Here is a 16,202-nt window from a genome sequence, read left to right on the forward strand (position 1 = left end):
TTCTGCAAAAGGATTTCAAGATCACTTCTTTCACACAATGACAAATATTAACATAAAAATAATGCCAGGCCCAGGAAACCAGGCATTTTTCTAGACCCTGAATATTCAGAGGTAAATAGTTTATTCACTTGAAGACATACCTACTGAGGTCAATAGACTTGTAAAATGAAATTCAATACAGAATGAGAATCACAGGAAATCCAAAGACAGTTCACAACCTCAGGAATTCAGTGGGTGAAATTCATAACTGGCCCCTGTACCCAGGCAAGGAGGGATCTAAGAAAAAAGCAGGCCATTCCAGGTTGGTAGGTGGTAGATTTCAAGAGCAAGGGAACTTACATACAAGACTTGTCTTGGGTGGTCACAAGACAAGTAGATCCCCACACTTCCCTGCCATCATCTTAAAAGTTTATATAAAAGCTGCAACCAGGTTCAAGCACACATACCATCTAGATAGTATCGACAATACAATGTTCCCTTAAGGCTGTGTCCTTGAAAATGAATCCATTTATGGAAATGATGGGCAGAATGTACATTCCAAGGAAAGAGAAGCTGTACCTGGATTGCCCCGGGTACAATTTGCAGGTCAACCAACAGTCACATCCTCTTGACCTCTTCCAACAAAGGCGTCCACCTGGAGATTAGAGAAGGTCTTGAAAAATAGATTAACTTAACGGATGTTGAAGATGAATAAGTGTCAGGGAAAGATACAGAAAAGACATGCCAAGAGATCAGCACGTGCAAAGCTTAGAGGTGTAAGAGGATATAATGTGTCCTGGGAAAATGTGTGTCACTTAGTAGACTCAGGTACATTTAGTGAAATGCTAAGAAATGAAACTGTTGAAGGGGACAGGCAATTGACCATTCATTCATGCATGTATACATTCAGTCATTCAATACAGATCATTGAATACCTGTTAGAAACAAGGCTCTGTGCTAGATAGCAGAACATAATAAAGAACAAAATAGATACAATGCCTCTCCTCATGTAGTGTTCAATCTGTTGAAAAAAAGACATGCATTAATCAAATAATCAAGATTATATGTGTAAAAATAATCACTACCTTTAATAATTGTTATGAAAATCTATAGAGCATCAAGAAAATAAATAACAAAAGTATCTGGTCAGGCCTGGGTATATAGAAAAAGATTCTTTAAGGGAGATATTTGAAAGACAAAGTTAATTTTAACTAAAAGCTAATAAAATTGATACTGTGTATTGAGCTCTTGCTATATGTCAATTATAGCACCATGTTCTTTACAAACATCAAATTTAGTCCCAATGAGGTAGGTTTTCTTATTGTTTCCATATTATAATAGAAAAATGACACACAGAAAGTTTATCTAAATTGTTCAGCTGTTAAGTGGAGAATTTTCTAACTTACATAGTTTGACTCCTGACCCCTACTTCTAAAAACATAGTGCTGGATTTTCCTTGGAAGCATCTTTTAAAAATTCTTCAATCCCACAATGAATCTTTGAAATCTTTCTCTTCAAAGCAGATTACTGCACACATTTGAGTCCATAATTAGCACTCTGAGTAGGTGGGAACTTAATGAAGTGAGATTTTTACATAGCAGATCTGAGCCCACTGAGAATTAATAAATATATACTAGTTGGTCATGACAGGCTAGCTCTTTAACTTTCTTTCTCCTTACAGATAAGTGATGAAAGCTTCATACCATAATTCAGGCATGTCTGCTTTCAACTATTCTACTGTCAATTATGATATGTTTGTCCTTATCGACATCCCTGGCCTGAAGGAGCTGCGCATGTGGATCTCCATTCCCTTCTACCTGATGTACCTGCTAGCTGTGTCAGGAAATGGTATCCTGATCTGTGTAGTGGTAGTGGAGCACAGTCTGCATATACCCATGTACTTCTTCCTCTCCTTGCTAGCTTTTTGGGATCTAATTCTACTATATCCACAGTACCCAAAGCCTTGAGCACCTTCTGGTTGGATGACGTGGACATCTCCTTTGGTGGTTGTGTAACCCTGCTCTTCGTAATGCATTTTGCCTTTGTAGTAGAGTCAGGCATTCTCTTGGCAATGGCTTTTGACCATTATGTAGACATCTGCTTCTCACTGAGGTATACCACCATTCTTAGCCATGGCGTCACTGGCAAAATAAGCGGTGTTGTAGTGCTCAGGAGTTTTGCAACTGTTTTCCCCATTGTCTTCCCTGTAAAACGACTGCCCTTCTGTCAGACAAACATCAATTCCCACACATTCTGTGAACACATGGGGTTGGCAAAGCTGGCTTGTGCTGATATCACCATCAGTATTTGATATGGAATCTCTGTGCCATTACTCAGTATTATGCTAGATATGGTGACAATAGCCATCTCCTACGGGCTCATTCTAAGGGCAGTCTCAGGCTTCCGTTCCAGGATGTTCAAATGAAAGTACACAGCACCTGTGGTTTTCATGTCTGTGTCAACCTCATGTTCTACCTTCCAGGGGTTTTCACCATTATTGCTCAGCGCTTCGGCCAAAAAATCCCCAACCATGTCCACATCCTGCTGGCCAACCTCTATGTTCTTGTCCCCCGCAACGATGAACCAAAATATCTATGGAGTAAAGACCAAACAGATTTGTGAACGAGTGGCCCTTGTGTTTTCTTTAAAAGGGAAGTGTTGCTGAGGTTGACTGGATCCCATTGTGGTTTCTTCTAGGTGAGAAGGAAGGATCCTATTAAAAAAGAAGAGACAGTTGTCATTTAGAATAGGCTCTACTTGCTACGAAATTAATCTTTTTTCATTAAATAGGGATGATCCAAATTGTATGAGTCCCTTATCTCAAATTTAAATAAGTTTTTTAAAATTTGTGCATTCATAGACATACAAAATGCTATTTTGCATGTCCATAGGGTTCTTCAATATTTAATGAAAACATAACATCTCTATTTTTAACAAATGAAAAAAACTTTTCATTTATCTACTATTTAAATTTTAGATCTCTATGTGTCCTCCCAATAGCTATTATGAATACAAATAAGAGAGAGCAAACACCAACATTGTATAAAAATAGGGGAAACAACAGAGGCTTCCTCTTCTGGCTCATCTTATTCACAAAAGACTTTATCCATCTTGTAATACAAAAGGGAATACCTGATGATACCCAATAGCACCATCCACACAAATGAAATTTACTGCTGTAAGTACAAGATTTGGGAGAATTTTTTTAAAGGACAAGCTAATTAAGAAAAATGTTTAGATATATAAGCTTCCTTGGATGCTGGGTGTCCTGTGCAACCTTCCTAATTTGTGGTCGAGCAACCCCCTTTTTAAACTCCGTAACATCTATCTCACAGGGTTGTTGTATGAGGATCCAATGAGAAAGTGGTTGCTAAAGCACTTTAGAAATTATAAAATTCTGTACAAATGTGTTGTGTCACCGTCATTAATGCCATTATGTTCCCTGGTATGAGCTTTCACCCTCCTTACAGGGAAAGGTTAAAAACAAAAAGAAGGCCTTGTCCTTTGTCTGTGGCAAATTACTTTTACCCCGCTCCTTTTCTTTTTCTACCAGGGTTCATGTAACTACAGTGAAGTAGCTTTCCGCAGCTTTTCCCTAACAGATGCGCACCTGCTTTCGAGGCTGATAACAGACAGACTATTTATGTGCAGGGGCTCCATCTGTACTGCCCATATTCCAGGCAGTGTGAGCCAGTCTTGTGCTTGCCCATCCTTTGAAAGCTCCTATGGGAATTTTAAAGGAAATTTTTCATTGCTCCATAACCATAAAACTTATGTCTTCTCAGCTGTCTGCTCAGGTTTCTGGCATATTGTGCAGTGTAGAGAGGATATTTTTGTGTTTTTCCTAAGTTGGGCTTTCTGAATAAATTTGGCCAAAATCTTGGGTTCCTGTGCTAAGACCCAGTCTTGGGAAATTAACTTACAACTCTAGTTAGTGAGATAACTACAGATAGTGAGAGAACTCCAGAGACATTTACCTAACTCCAGAAGTATGAAGACATAAATGGATTTTAAAAATGGAGGCGATGGTCTTATCTTTTCCATAAAGAGATTTATTTTCAATTATTCTCCAAGGAAACTTTTTCAGAAAGTGGGAAATAGGAAGAGGAGGAATACTCTCTCTGGCCTTTCTAAGAAGAGAAAATACATTTTTATTTGTTCCTTGACTATGAAACAGATTTCGTATGCATAGGATATTTGATCTGGCCCTCACAGTGTAACCCTACGGGTAAGAATTGGGTAAGAATTCGGTTTTATCTGCTTTTTAGGTGATTATTGAGAACCTGTCCCTCATCTAGAACACTTGGTGTGTGCATTCAGGATAATATTAATAACATGAATATTTAAAATCCAACACAAGCTCAGTACAAACTTCTAGTGTCAATGGTCTTCTGCTTCTATAAAACTCAACTGCATGAGTCTTAGGTGGCTGCTGGCCCTACACCTATCTCTGTCTCTCCTTCCCACTCTGTTCTCTGTAGCCACACAAATCCATATACCTGAAAGGACCTATATAAATCATAATACATAATAAAGTATTGTGTTACTCTGCAACCAACAACAATACTACCAAGCTTAGGAATATGAAGGGTCATTGGAGATAAAATAACCAAAAGGACATAAGAATCAGAGTTCAGAAGAAAAAGAGCCCAGTAGAGTGGCTGAAGCTAAAGTATAGTCATATAAGTTCTGGGGTCATGGCCTGGGCCACACTCAGGCTTGTGAGTTTGGTTTCAAGAGGCTTGTAGCCAGTGGTGTGTTTGCTAGTGAATGTTTAACAGCTGACTTTAGCAGGTTTGATTTGTCATTTGGCTGATTCCCTAGGTGTAGATACTTCCATAATGGCTAATTTCAAGCTATCAATATGATGTTGACCTGCTCGCAAAACTTCTGAAAAATTTAACACTTGGCTCTCGCGAGCCAGTATGAACCATTTCCAGCTCACCACTAACTGTAGCTCTTGGTAGTCTTGACACACTAGGAATAGAATAAACCTAAGTACTGTGGCTTTAGTTTAACTCACAAAGGATGTGAGAGGAAGGGTCTCTGTGGTAGAGAAATTCTGCCTCACTGAGAGGTAAAACAGTGAGTTGTAAGAACAAATACTTTGAAATCAGACAGACGTATTAGCTGTACATCCATCATATATTATTTGTATAACATTGAGCATATTTAACTTTTTTATTAAGGTAAGATTCGTATAATATTAAATTTACCATTTTATCTATTTTAAAAGGTACAATTTAGTGGTTTTTAGTACATTTACAATGTTGTATAACAATCACCATTATTTAATTCTAGAACATTTTCATTATCCCCAAAAGAAACCCCATGTTCACTAAGCAGTCACTCCCCATTTCATCCTCCCCCAATCACCTGCCAAATACTAATCTACTTTCTGTGTGTAAGGATTTGCCTATTCTGGACTTTTGACATAAATGGAATTATACAGTATGTGGCCGTTTGTGTCTGGTTTCTTTCACTTAGCATACGTTTTCAAAATTTACCATGTCGTATTATGTATCAAAACTTTATTCACTTTTATGGTTGAATAACAAAACATTATTTGGATATAACACATTTGGATATAACTGATAAATCATTAGTTGATACACATTTTATGCAAGTTATTTACACTTTTTTGGGGAGGGCTATTATAAATAATGCTACCATAAACATTCATTTACAAGTTTTGTGTGAACATCTGTTGTCAGTTATCTTTGTTATATACCTAGAAGTAGGTTTGCTGAGTCATATAATAATTCTAAATTTAAATTTTTGAGGAACCTCCAACTGTTTTCCACAGAGGCTACACCGTTTTATATTCCCACTAATGATGTATCAAAATTCTAATTTCTCTACATCCTCACTAACACCATTATTTTAAATTTTTAAAAAATTATAGCCATTTCAGTGAATATGAAATACAACAATAAAAGGAATTGAAAAATTATTTTCCCTCACTCTGTTCCTACCCAAGTTCAAGCTAAGCTTCAGATTCCAGAGGGAATAACATTGTGAGAAGGTCCAGAAGGAAAAGAACATAGTTCATTTGAAAAGCCAAAAGAAGTACAGGGTGGTTGTAACATAAAAAGCATGTGAGGGGAAGAGCTAGAAAAAAGGAATGCATGGAATCAGTGGACACCAAGCAATAAGTGGTTAGCGCCAATCATTCCATAAAAGCCTTTGAAGATGTGTTAGAATATTTGGAGTTTATTCTAAACAAAATGGATAACTGTTAAATGATTTTAAGTAGAAGATTGACATTATCTAGGTTGGAGTTTAGTAAGAGCACTCTAGTTTCTAATTTAAAAAAAAAAATGTATGGAAAAGAAAAAAGTTTAGAGGCAGCAAATTACTAAATGAGCCTACAAAAAAAAATCCAGGACAAAGAGAGAGTAGTGATCGTGTTTTAATGTGAAACACGTGAGTAAATTTAAAGACTATTCAGAAGAAATAATTGATAGTAAATTAATTTTTAGATAATTAAAGAAAATAAATAAGATAAAAAGAACAGGCTTTGACATGGGAATTGCTTGAATTCCATCTCATTTAATAAGATAGAGTATTCAAGATCATGAGGAAAAAAAAGAGAAGATAATAATATTTTTGAACATGTCGATTTTGAAGTCTCAGTGAGATATACAAGAAGAGATATCAAAAAGAGAGTTGGTTATGTAGGACAGAGAAAAAAATGGAGTAAGGCTTAAGACTTCAAAAACTACCAGCTTATAGATGGTTAATGAATTTATGAGTTTATTGAGTGCTAAACAAATTTAACCCCAAAATAAACTTATGAATTAAGTACTATGTTTTTTATTCTAAAAAGATGAAATTGAAACATGATAAAAGGACCAAATGAAGAGTAAAAATTTTTTGCATTTATGGTAGAAAATTATATATACTTACATCTGATGCTTTTCGTTTTCTTGAGATTTTAAAAAAACCTTATCTCCACCCCTCCTCAATTCTACAAATAATTTTCTCCAATAGAATTGAGGTCTTGAGGTTCATAAGAATTGAATCCATTACTGGAGGGCTTCCTACTGCTGATTTACATAAGAAATTCCATTAAATCAATATGATTACTTGACTGGCCACGATCTTTTTCTCTATTTTCTCATCCCCAGGTTATTGCATCCCTTTAGAAAGGAATAGAAGGATGACCTTGTCCCTAATCTGCTTTGTCTTTACACCATAAATAATGGGATTGAGTGCAGGAGGGATTGCCACATAGAGGTTGGCAAACACGATGTGAAAGGTATGAGGGATATTGTGGCCAAAGCGATGCGTGAGGGCGGAGAACATGGCTGGAGTATAGAATATGAGAATGACACTAATATGAGAACCACAGGTGCTGAGGGCTTTCTGGCGGGCATCTATGGATGGAAGGTGGAAAACAGCACGAAGAATGAGAGTGTAGGAAATACCAATGAAGATTAGATCTGAGATAATAGTCATTAGAGGCACAGCAAAGCCATACCAGATATTGATGGAGATGTCGGCACAGGCAAGTCGGGCGACTCCTATATGCTCACAGTATGTGTGGGGGATGAGATGTGTCCTGCAGAAGGGCAAACGCTTCACTAGGAAAACAACAGGCAAAATGACACTAAAGCTACGACCAACAAGGCCCACCATGATCTTGACAATTGTTCTAGGTGTCAAGACACTGGTATATCTCAAAGGGGAGCAAATGGCCATGTAACGATCAAATGCCATGCCCAATAAGATGGCTGAATCCACAAAAAAACTGAAGTGGAGAAAGAACAATTGGGTGAGGCATCCAGGAAATGTGATTTCATGAGCTTTCAACCAGAATATGCCAAGTGTTTTGGGGACACACGTGGTGCATAATATGAGGTCTGTAGAGGTCAACATTGAGAGAAAGAAGAACATGGGCTTGTGGAGGCTGCGGTCCATAACGATGAGGTACAGAAGGATGCTATTACCTGCAAGAGCCACAAGGTAGATGGTACAGAAAGGAATTCCAATCCAGATGTAGAACTGCTCCAGCCCTGGGATCCCCGCCAAAATGAAGTAGTCTGGATTGAAATTTGTCAAATTCAATGTAACCATCATCTTGATTGTCATTCCCTGAGAACAAAATGTCACATTTGATTCTTGGGACTACTATCCATGAATTCTCTTTAAATCTTTTCTATGACTAGGATCCTTCCCTTTCTATCACCTAACAAACACTAGAAAAATACAAACTGCCTCTTGTCATAACCTCTATGGCATTTAACGAAAGCTGTCAAGAGACTGCAATTAAACCAATTATTCCCCATCTATAGACATTACCATAACTTTATCATTACTATATTTGGACCATGTCCCAACAGATCTATAACCTGGGAGCGTATTGGTCTTCCACTGGCAACTAAAATTCAAAAATTGTCTTGCCCTCACCAAGTAACTCAGTCTGAGATTTCTCAAGGATGTAAGTATTAAATATCCTAGTTAACATGAGTCTCAGGAATATCTTACTGAGGTATCCATTTAAAGAAATAACAGGGGTCATGTGTGAATTAGCAAATCTGCACTTTTTAATGCCAGTGTATCATTAGGATTCTAGTGAAGCAATTTATGACTGTCCAGAACTTACCCCCCACATCTTCAATATCTGGAAGAAAATCTCTATCTAAACATTCTTCTGTCAACTCATGAACAGTTCTCCAAGGCTCATCATCCTCTTCCACCCGCCAACTTCCTGATCAGCTACCCCACTTTGTCATTGCATCATTCTCCCACTGCTAGAACATAGTGATCTGAGAGTTGACTGTGACTTGTTCTCCTTCAGTCCCTATATCTCATCTGCCAGCTTTCATGATCTTAATTGGAAGTCCTTGTTTGATCTGCCTACTCCATTTCTTCTTCACTTCCTCATCTACTCAAGTCATCATAATTACTAATTGAAACTGTAGAATAAGAATGTTGGTGCTTTCAGTATGTTGCAAACCTTTCTCTTCATCTCATGCTGCCAGATTGTTCTCTTGAAAATATGAAATTATCCAGACATCCACAATCTTGTTTAAAAGGGTATAATTGCACCCATTATGCCTACAGAATATATTTTATTTCCTGTTTGGTAGTCAATACTTTACCTATAGAAAGTGGTTCTACATATGTGAATATGTCTCACAGTCTTCTCTAAAAGGTAGCCATATAAGTTGCCCTATATTTCTCCATCATTCCTACACCTCATTGCTTGTATTGTTGCCTTTATATAAATGCAATCTTGTCTTTTCTCAATATGTCTAAATTCCACTCATTGCTTCTGATCCTTACAAGTGCTAATGTCTCCAGGAAACCTCCACTATTGCTGAATCATGCAGTCTACTCCCCAGCTTGTACAATCATAGTTCTTAATTGTTTTACCAGACAAACAATAAGATGGTTCTATTGAGCTTTGTGTTATTTTTCTACTAATTTTCTTGGATTCTCTTTCCTAGGTATGTGGCCATCCTTCATTAATGATTGAGAATTCTTCTTAAAGACAATTTTTCTGTTTCCTTGGGTTTCTTCCAAAGTAGAAAAAGGCACAGTTTCACTCAGGATAAGCATTACCACAGTCTCAGTAGTAAAACTGATGTTTCAATTCTGTCAAATTGCTTTGCTTTTTCTGAGTTTCATGTAAAATCTTCTACTATGTCCCATTTGAACCTCCTCCCCCGCAAAAAAAAAAAAAAACTATATATATGATCCAATATGATCTTCCTGTTTTAAAGCCAACTGATTATCAACCATAAATCTTCTTTGACATATAAATAGCATTTGCACAGGTTTCAGGTATTAGGATGTACATATCTTTGAGGGGCCATTCATTATTCTTCCTACCACAACCTTTCACACTGTCTGATGTTTCCCATTCTGCTTCCCCAAGACTCCTACCACCATCACCATTACAACACTCAGATAATACTCACAGGCACCTAATTTTGATATTGGTGCTGGGTTAGAAAACCAGTAAAAAGCTGGAAGAGGATAGCTCCAGGATGAGAACAGAAAGATACAGGAGGGAATACAACATAACTGGGGAGGACATATAAAAAGAAAGAAGGGAAGAGTTTCCAGATGAGGTGAGGCATGGGGAGAGAGAAATTTAATTCTAGCTGAGAAAGATGGATACACACCTGGATAGCATAACCTTTTATCTCTCATTGGTTTTCTCAGGGAATGGGGAGACTGAAAAGCGAGAGCTCTAAAATGTAGGGGGACTCCAGGGACTCCAGTCCCTAGGCAATACCATTAGTATGTATAAATGTTTACATAAACATTTTCTTGGTCTAGTAATGACATCATATACACATAGGATATGATTCAGGGTTTTGGACAGAAGAGAGAAACAGAAGAGAGAAAATGCTGGGATTCTTCAGGGTATAGCTTGTGTAGATGAGTCATTTATAGACACTCAAAAAATACTTTTTGAAAGAATCAATAAATTAAAGTCGTTAGGCTCCAGGTTTGCCTTGGAAGAATGGTGTGATGATGACTCTAAATTCTAGATCTCAAAAGATGTTTATGGGAATATTTCAAGAACAGATAGTTGATTGGTTAGGGAGGCTGGTTAGTTCCATATAACATTAATTAAGTAGGGAGGCAAGAGAACTAAAAAGTTAAATCAAGCTATATTCAGAGATTGCAATGTCCTGATCAGCCCTGCAGCCAGACCATGAAGAATCTGCAGAACTAAGGACAATTTCTTCTGGGATTGCTAACAACCCATTTCCCCATACCCTGAAGGGGAAACAGGAAAAACAAAGTCTTTAATTGGAGCTCTAAACAAAATAAAATTGTTCATTCCCTAAAGCTAAAACCATGGGAAACTATGGATTACAGGCTGGGAACTGCCAGCAGGCCTTTCACTTACGTATTCTTACATATTCATGCTACATACTCTTATCTTTTCTCACTGTATGCGCATATCAAAGGAAAATGGGTAAATAGTCTTTAAACTGTAACACACAGGAACTAAAGAATGATATATAAACTGAATTCCCCTAACATTCAGGGTCCTTTTTAGTATCTTTCTTTCTCTCAGTTCCTCTCAGTGCCTTTACTCTGTGTCTCTGACTATTCTTATCTCTCTATTATCTCTGTCTTTCTGAGTCTCTCTTAGGCTCTCTCACTCTCTGCCTCTGAGAGGACACTATGCTCTATCTGTGGAATGTTATCCCTTCTCTATTAAACTTTCTTTTTGACTCTAACTTTGGTATGTGTTTGAATACTTTCTTGCACTTTGCCAAGAACCCCCTTGTCTTACAGTGCAGGGCTTGAGTCTCCCCCCAGTCAGGGGAATTTGCCCATCCTGTATCAATATGGCTGTAGGACAGATATAAGTATCAAGCTTTCAATGCCCTCCAATTTTGATGCATTCAGTTCCCCAGTGCCAATTTCTCCATCAGGTGATTATTTTTCTGGGTTATTATATCATATTCTATTTCACTGAATAGGGCTTTCTAGTCTCTACTTGTAACTGCATTGAGATACTTTTTGGACAGAAGAAACTCAATGACTTCTGAGCAATATGAGTTAAACTTTCAGATAAACCTCTCACTGCATATTTATTGAATGCTTACCATGTGAAGGGAAATGTGTCATTAATATCCAACTGCTTACGGCAAAAATCTAAAAGTTACTCTTGACAAAACTTTCTCACCATATTCTCCTTTAATTTTATTCTGTTAATGCATTGCCAAAAAAGAACTAACATAGATTTCAGCATCTTATATAGGCCTTTCATATTTGAACTGTTTTTTATAAAAGTGTTAACAAATATATAATGCAGAGCAAGCTTTATATCTTACAGGAAAAGTTGAAGATACACTGTAATTTTGTGGTGTGAACTGTTCTTTTCATTTTACTAAATCAGACATAAATATCAAGTCCAGAATATCTCAAAGGAAAATAGACCAGAGTTTTAACGGTAGTTGTATGCTGACTAGCCTGGTATATCAATTGTGGCAGATAAAAATGGGTAAAATAAACTTCTGCTTCTCTAAAATTCTATTCTCTTGACTCTGGCTGTGTGAGTGAATTCTTGCAGATTTCTGAGCTCCTTACATGAAACTGATTTTCTCTCATTTCAACAAGTCAGAGCTGGAATTCTATGGCAAAAATTAGATTGAGCACACAATGACACCAATCTCATCCATTCTGACAATATAAAAGAAGAAATTTAACATTTTTAAATAATAACATGTAACATACACAAAAGTCATTTAAAAAAATCAAAGTAGACTAGTAATAGATTGAAAACATTTAAAAACTAAACCGTCATAGCCAAGACGAGCCTAAGGAGACATTGCAAATAAATCTAATGAGGTTTCTTTGGAGGACTCTGGAACAGAAAAAAAAAGGACATTGAGTAGTGAAGATGGTTGAACAACCTAGAGAATATACTAAAAGCCACTAAAATGTGTACTTCAAAAGGTGACTGTTGTCTCCATTCACAAACAAACAAATAAACAAAATTAAGTAAGGTCTGGCCCACAAAAGGGAGTCATTCTAATTTTGGAAGAGACTGAGACAGATTGATACTATTTCCTATCTCCTGAATACTCGTCTCTAATATTTCTGCTCTCGTTTTAGTAGTCTGGTTTCCATCTTACCCCTCAATCCAAATTCTCCAAAGCTTTACCATCACCATTTATTTCATCTGTTCTGTCCTTTCACATTCATTGTCTCAATTGGCACTCACAATAACCACATGCACACACATGCTTATGCACATACACACGCACACGCACGCATTTTTCAGTCGCAACTGCAATGTGACACTCTGTGAAGCCTCCCTTAAAAATACCAGGCAGAATTATTCTTCTGGCCTCTGCACTTTCACAGCACTTTGTACCCACTTCTATATTGTAATTACTGGTAGCTGCTCATGGTAAGGAGACATGATTCCCTTATCCATTGACTTAAAATGCTGAACTAAAGAACGAATCAATCAAGGTTTGTCAAAATTTTTTCCCTGGGGAGATAAGCCATTTTTATGAAACATAAATAATCATGTTTAGTTCACTATATTACATGATTAGCAGTGGATTCTCTGAAATAAACAAGGACAATTAATACAGGGTAAGATGTTTTGTTTTAAAGAGACTACTAAACTGAGATTTGTATCTCTGTATGCAACTGATTTTCAAAAGAACAGAAGTGGTCTTTGATCTTTCTGAACCACTTGTCTTCAAATTCTTTCGAAGATCCAATCACCAAGGCTACAGGGCCAACATGCTTCGCCTCATTGTGAATCTCATCTTTTATTTTTTCTGGGACAATATTTTCTCCCATAACCTCAGCTATCGAATTGTCTTCTTTGAAGCTGAACCCTTTCATTTTATCTTCAATTTCCTGCTGAGTCCTTAAATTCCTTTCCAAAGTAAATGATGTTCGCTGATTGGGTGAGCTGAAGCAAAAGCAGGTGTTCCCAGGAACATTCAGCAGAAGTATCTCTCTGTAAAGTCTTTCTTTTTCCTGCCACACAGAACAGCTCCTGAGTGCTGGTCCCCGTCAAGTTCTGCTCATACTACTAATACACTGTTGGGTGCCTGTGCTGCCCATCACTGACTATATGTATATTTTCCTCACTATAGTGAGTAGTGTAAAGAAAGGAACTCTTTTTAAATGATCTTTATGATTTCAGCACCCAGCATATGCTTGGCACACAGTTGTCACTCAATGTACTTCATTATTTTTTTAGTTTCAGGTATACAGCACAAAGGTTAGGTAGGCATTTATATAATTTATAAAGTGATCCCCCCAGTTACTCTACTACTCACCTGTCATTATCCATAGCCACAGTCATTACAATATTATTGCCTGTATTCCTTATGCTGCACTCTACCTTCCCGTGACTGTTTTGTAACTAATAATTTGTTCTTCTTCATCCCTTCACTTTTTTCACCCTGCCCCAGCCCTGTAATCGCCAGTTTGTCCTCTGTATCTGTGAGTCTGTTTTCATTTTATTTGTTCATTTTCTTCATTCCTTAAATTCTGCATGTAAATGAAATCATATGGTATTTGTCTTTCTCTGTCTGAAGGCTTGTCAAAATTTTGAATGAGTAAGATCGAGCAATAATTCCCATACATCCTTTCCTTTAGGATGACATACAAGTATAACAGATTTTATGAGCAGTGAAGGGATGAGGAGAGAAAGTACTAAAGTAAAAAAGAAATAGGGGTTCGAAAACAGACAGTAGGCAGATGATGAATGAAAGAAACCTAAAAGGAAAATGCTGTGGGAAAGACAACAGGAAGATAGTTGAAGAAGTAGGATTGAGGATGTGGAAGAGATCTAGTATCGGAATGGGATATGCAAAAGCAAGTTTAATGGAAACTTTCAGACTAAGAGTCTCTGAGCTGGTACTGACCACTCACCCCCTTAGATACTCAGAGTGTCTATTGCCAGATTTCTTCTACCTGGCTCTATGACAAAGCATATCAAAGTGCCTTAGATTCTTGTGTTGAACAGAGTTATATTGGCCCAAATGGTGGAGGAAAGTTTGGAGCTGAGAAAGGAAAGGATACACAAAGGGAGGAGAATCACTGTTCCCAAAGGAGAGGAGAGAAAAAAACACCATATGAAGATGAAGCAAGACCTGAGATTCAATTCTATATATTAAGGAAGCATACGCTATGTATGAAACATTGACTTGAGAAACTGTGAGTCTGAGAAGGTAGCAAGTCTTACCTCTGAGGAGGTAAGTCTGTGTGAGACATTTATTTTCAGGATGGAGAGGAGGTTTTAAATATGGAGGAATGGATGGTGAGCGGATACCAGATAGGTGGACAGTTGTATAGCAATGTTCAAGGAGGGGTGGAGGGCTGAAGGGAAGAATTGTCTAGGGTAGCTGCAGTGAACTGTCTTCCAGGGAAGTGGGGTGATAAAAGGGTAGTTTGAAGGGTCACTTTCTAGGTGAGGATAGAGTGCTTAATAAGTAAGTAATCCTTGGCTCTTACGGAGAATGCAAAGGTTCTATCCTCAGACATTTAGAGAAAATGGAAAAATAAAGTTATGCTATTGCATTTAGGGGACAGCTTATCAAAGGACAAAGTCCTGGGTGGTGCAGACAGGTAAAGGATTCAAAAACAGGTGGAAAAAATAATTCACTGGAATAAAAGGGAATAATAGTTTTTCTGGTAATTTTCCCAAAGATGACAGAAACAGAAATGAAAGGGCAAGGGAATGGAGCATATAAAGAGTGGAAGGTCTAAAAAAGGGAGCTGCCAGAGAGACAACCTTAAGTGGAACTCTTGGGGTTGCTCACTAGTTGGGATGTGGCAACATCAATGGATGCCTGATGGAAGTGACAACAGAAGTCGTATGGAATAATAAAGAGATATTGTGAACAAAGCCTGCCTTGGAGGTTGATTATTTAGCAGGACAACTGAAACTGGAGAAGAAAAGTTTAGGCAGGTACTGATGTGACAGGCAAAGGTGGGAACATGTAGTGGAGGATGAGGATGATGAGTGGTACTGTGGGAAAAATGAGCACAAGTGACACAGACAAAGACAAGAAGAGAATGTGAGGACTGAAGATCTATGATTATAAACCTGTGATTTTTATGATATGAATGTGAGTCCTTGACAGTGTGAACTTACATGACTGAGTGGTTGGAACCTATTTCATCCTTTTTTCTAAAAAAAAACCCCATTCACTACATGTCAACTCTATCTCAGATGGCACAGTGCTGACCCTTACGGAGTTCATAATAATTTGAGGCCAGAAATATTTCAGTGTGATAAATGTTAGAGAGAGAAATAGATAACTACAAGAGAACAGAGGCATACTGGGGAAGTGCGTAACCCAGCCTTGAGAAATGAGAAAAGTCTTCCTGAGTGAGAAATATAAACTGGCTAGATTAAAAGGGAGGATAGAGATAGAAGAAATGGATTACATAAAAGACTGCAGAGAAAGAAGAGCAGGTTTAGACATGCGTTTTGTACAATATTGGTAGAGAAGGCAGAGAACTGTGTGTATGAATCTATTAGGCAATGGGAAATTATTATCTATAGTCAAGTAACTAAAATGCTCAAAATTATCTTTTGGAAATATAATTTATATAGGGAGGCTTTTTTAGAGACTGGAAGGACTGCAGGCTAGGAGAACAATTGGAAGGTCTTTGTATAAGTGGATCTGGAGCCTGAAAAGCAAAATAGATGACAAATGTAGTTTGGGGAGGAATTAGTAGATGCTAAAGGAAGCCAAGGCAGGAGA

General features: G+C 37.5%; 1 protein-coding gene and 1 pseudogene across 1 annotated transcript; one reads left to right on the forward strand and one right to left on the reverse strand.

Annotated features, from left to right (window-relative positions):
* Positions 1 to 1,694: 1,694 nt before the first annotated feature.
* Positions 1,695 to 2,601, forward strand: LOC105307599 (annotated as a pseudogene).
* A 4,509-nt stretch (positions 2,602 to 7,110) lies between these two features.
* On the reverse strand, positions 7,111 to 8,073 carry LOC105307600 (olfactory receptor 52H1-like). The gene has a single exon (XM_011383151.1). The coding sequence runs from the start codon at positions 8,071 to 8,073 to the stop codon at positions 7,111 to 7,113; it is 963 nt and encodes a 320-aa protein (XP_011381453.1).
* Positions 8,074 to 16,202: the final 8,129 nt, after the last annotated feature.

Source organism: Pteropus vampyrus, unplaced genomic scaffold (genome assembly GCF_000151845.1).
Source record: "Pteropus vampyrus isolate Shadow unplaced genomic scaffold, Pvam_2.0 Scaffold504, whole genome shotgun sequence".
NCBI classification, from domain to species: domain Eukaryota; kingdom Metazoa; phylum Chordata; class Mammalia; order Chiroptera; family Pteropodidae; genus Pteropus; species Pteropus vampyrus.

Coding starts and splice junctions, on each gene's coding strand:
- LOC105307600 (XM_011383151.1), bottom strand. CDS start 8,073: ATGACAATCAAGATGATGGTTACATTGAATTTGACAAATTTCAATCCA.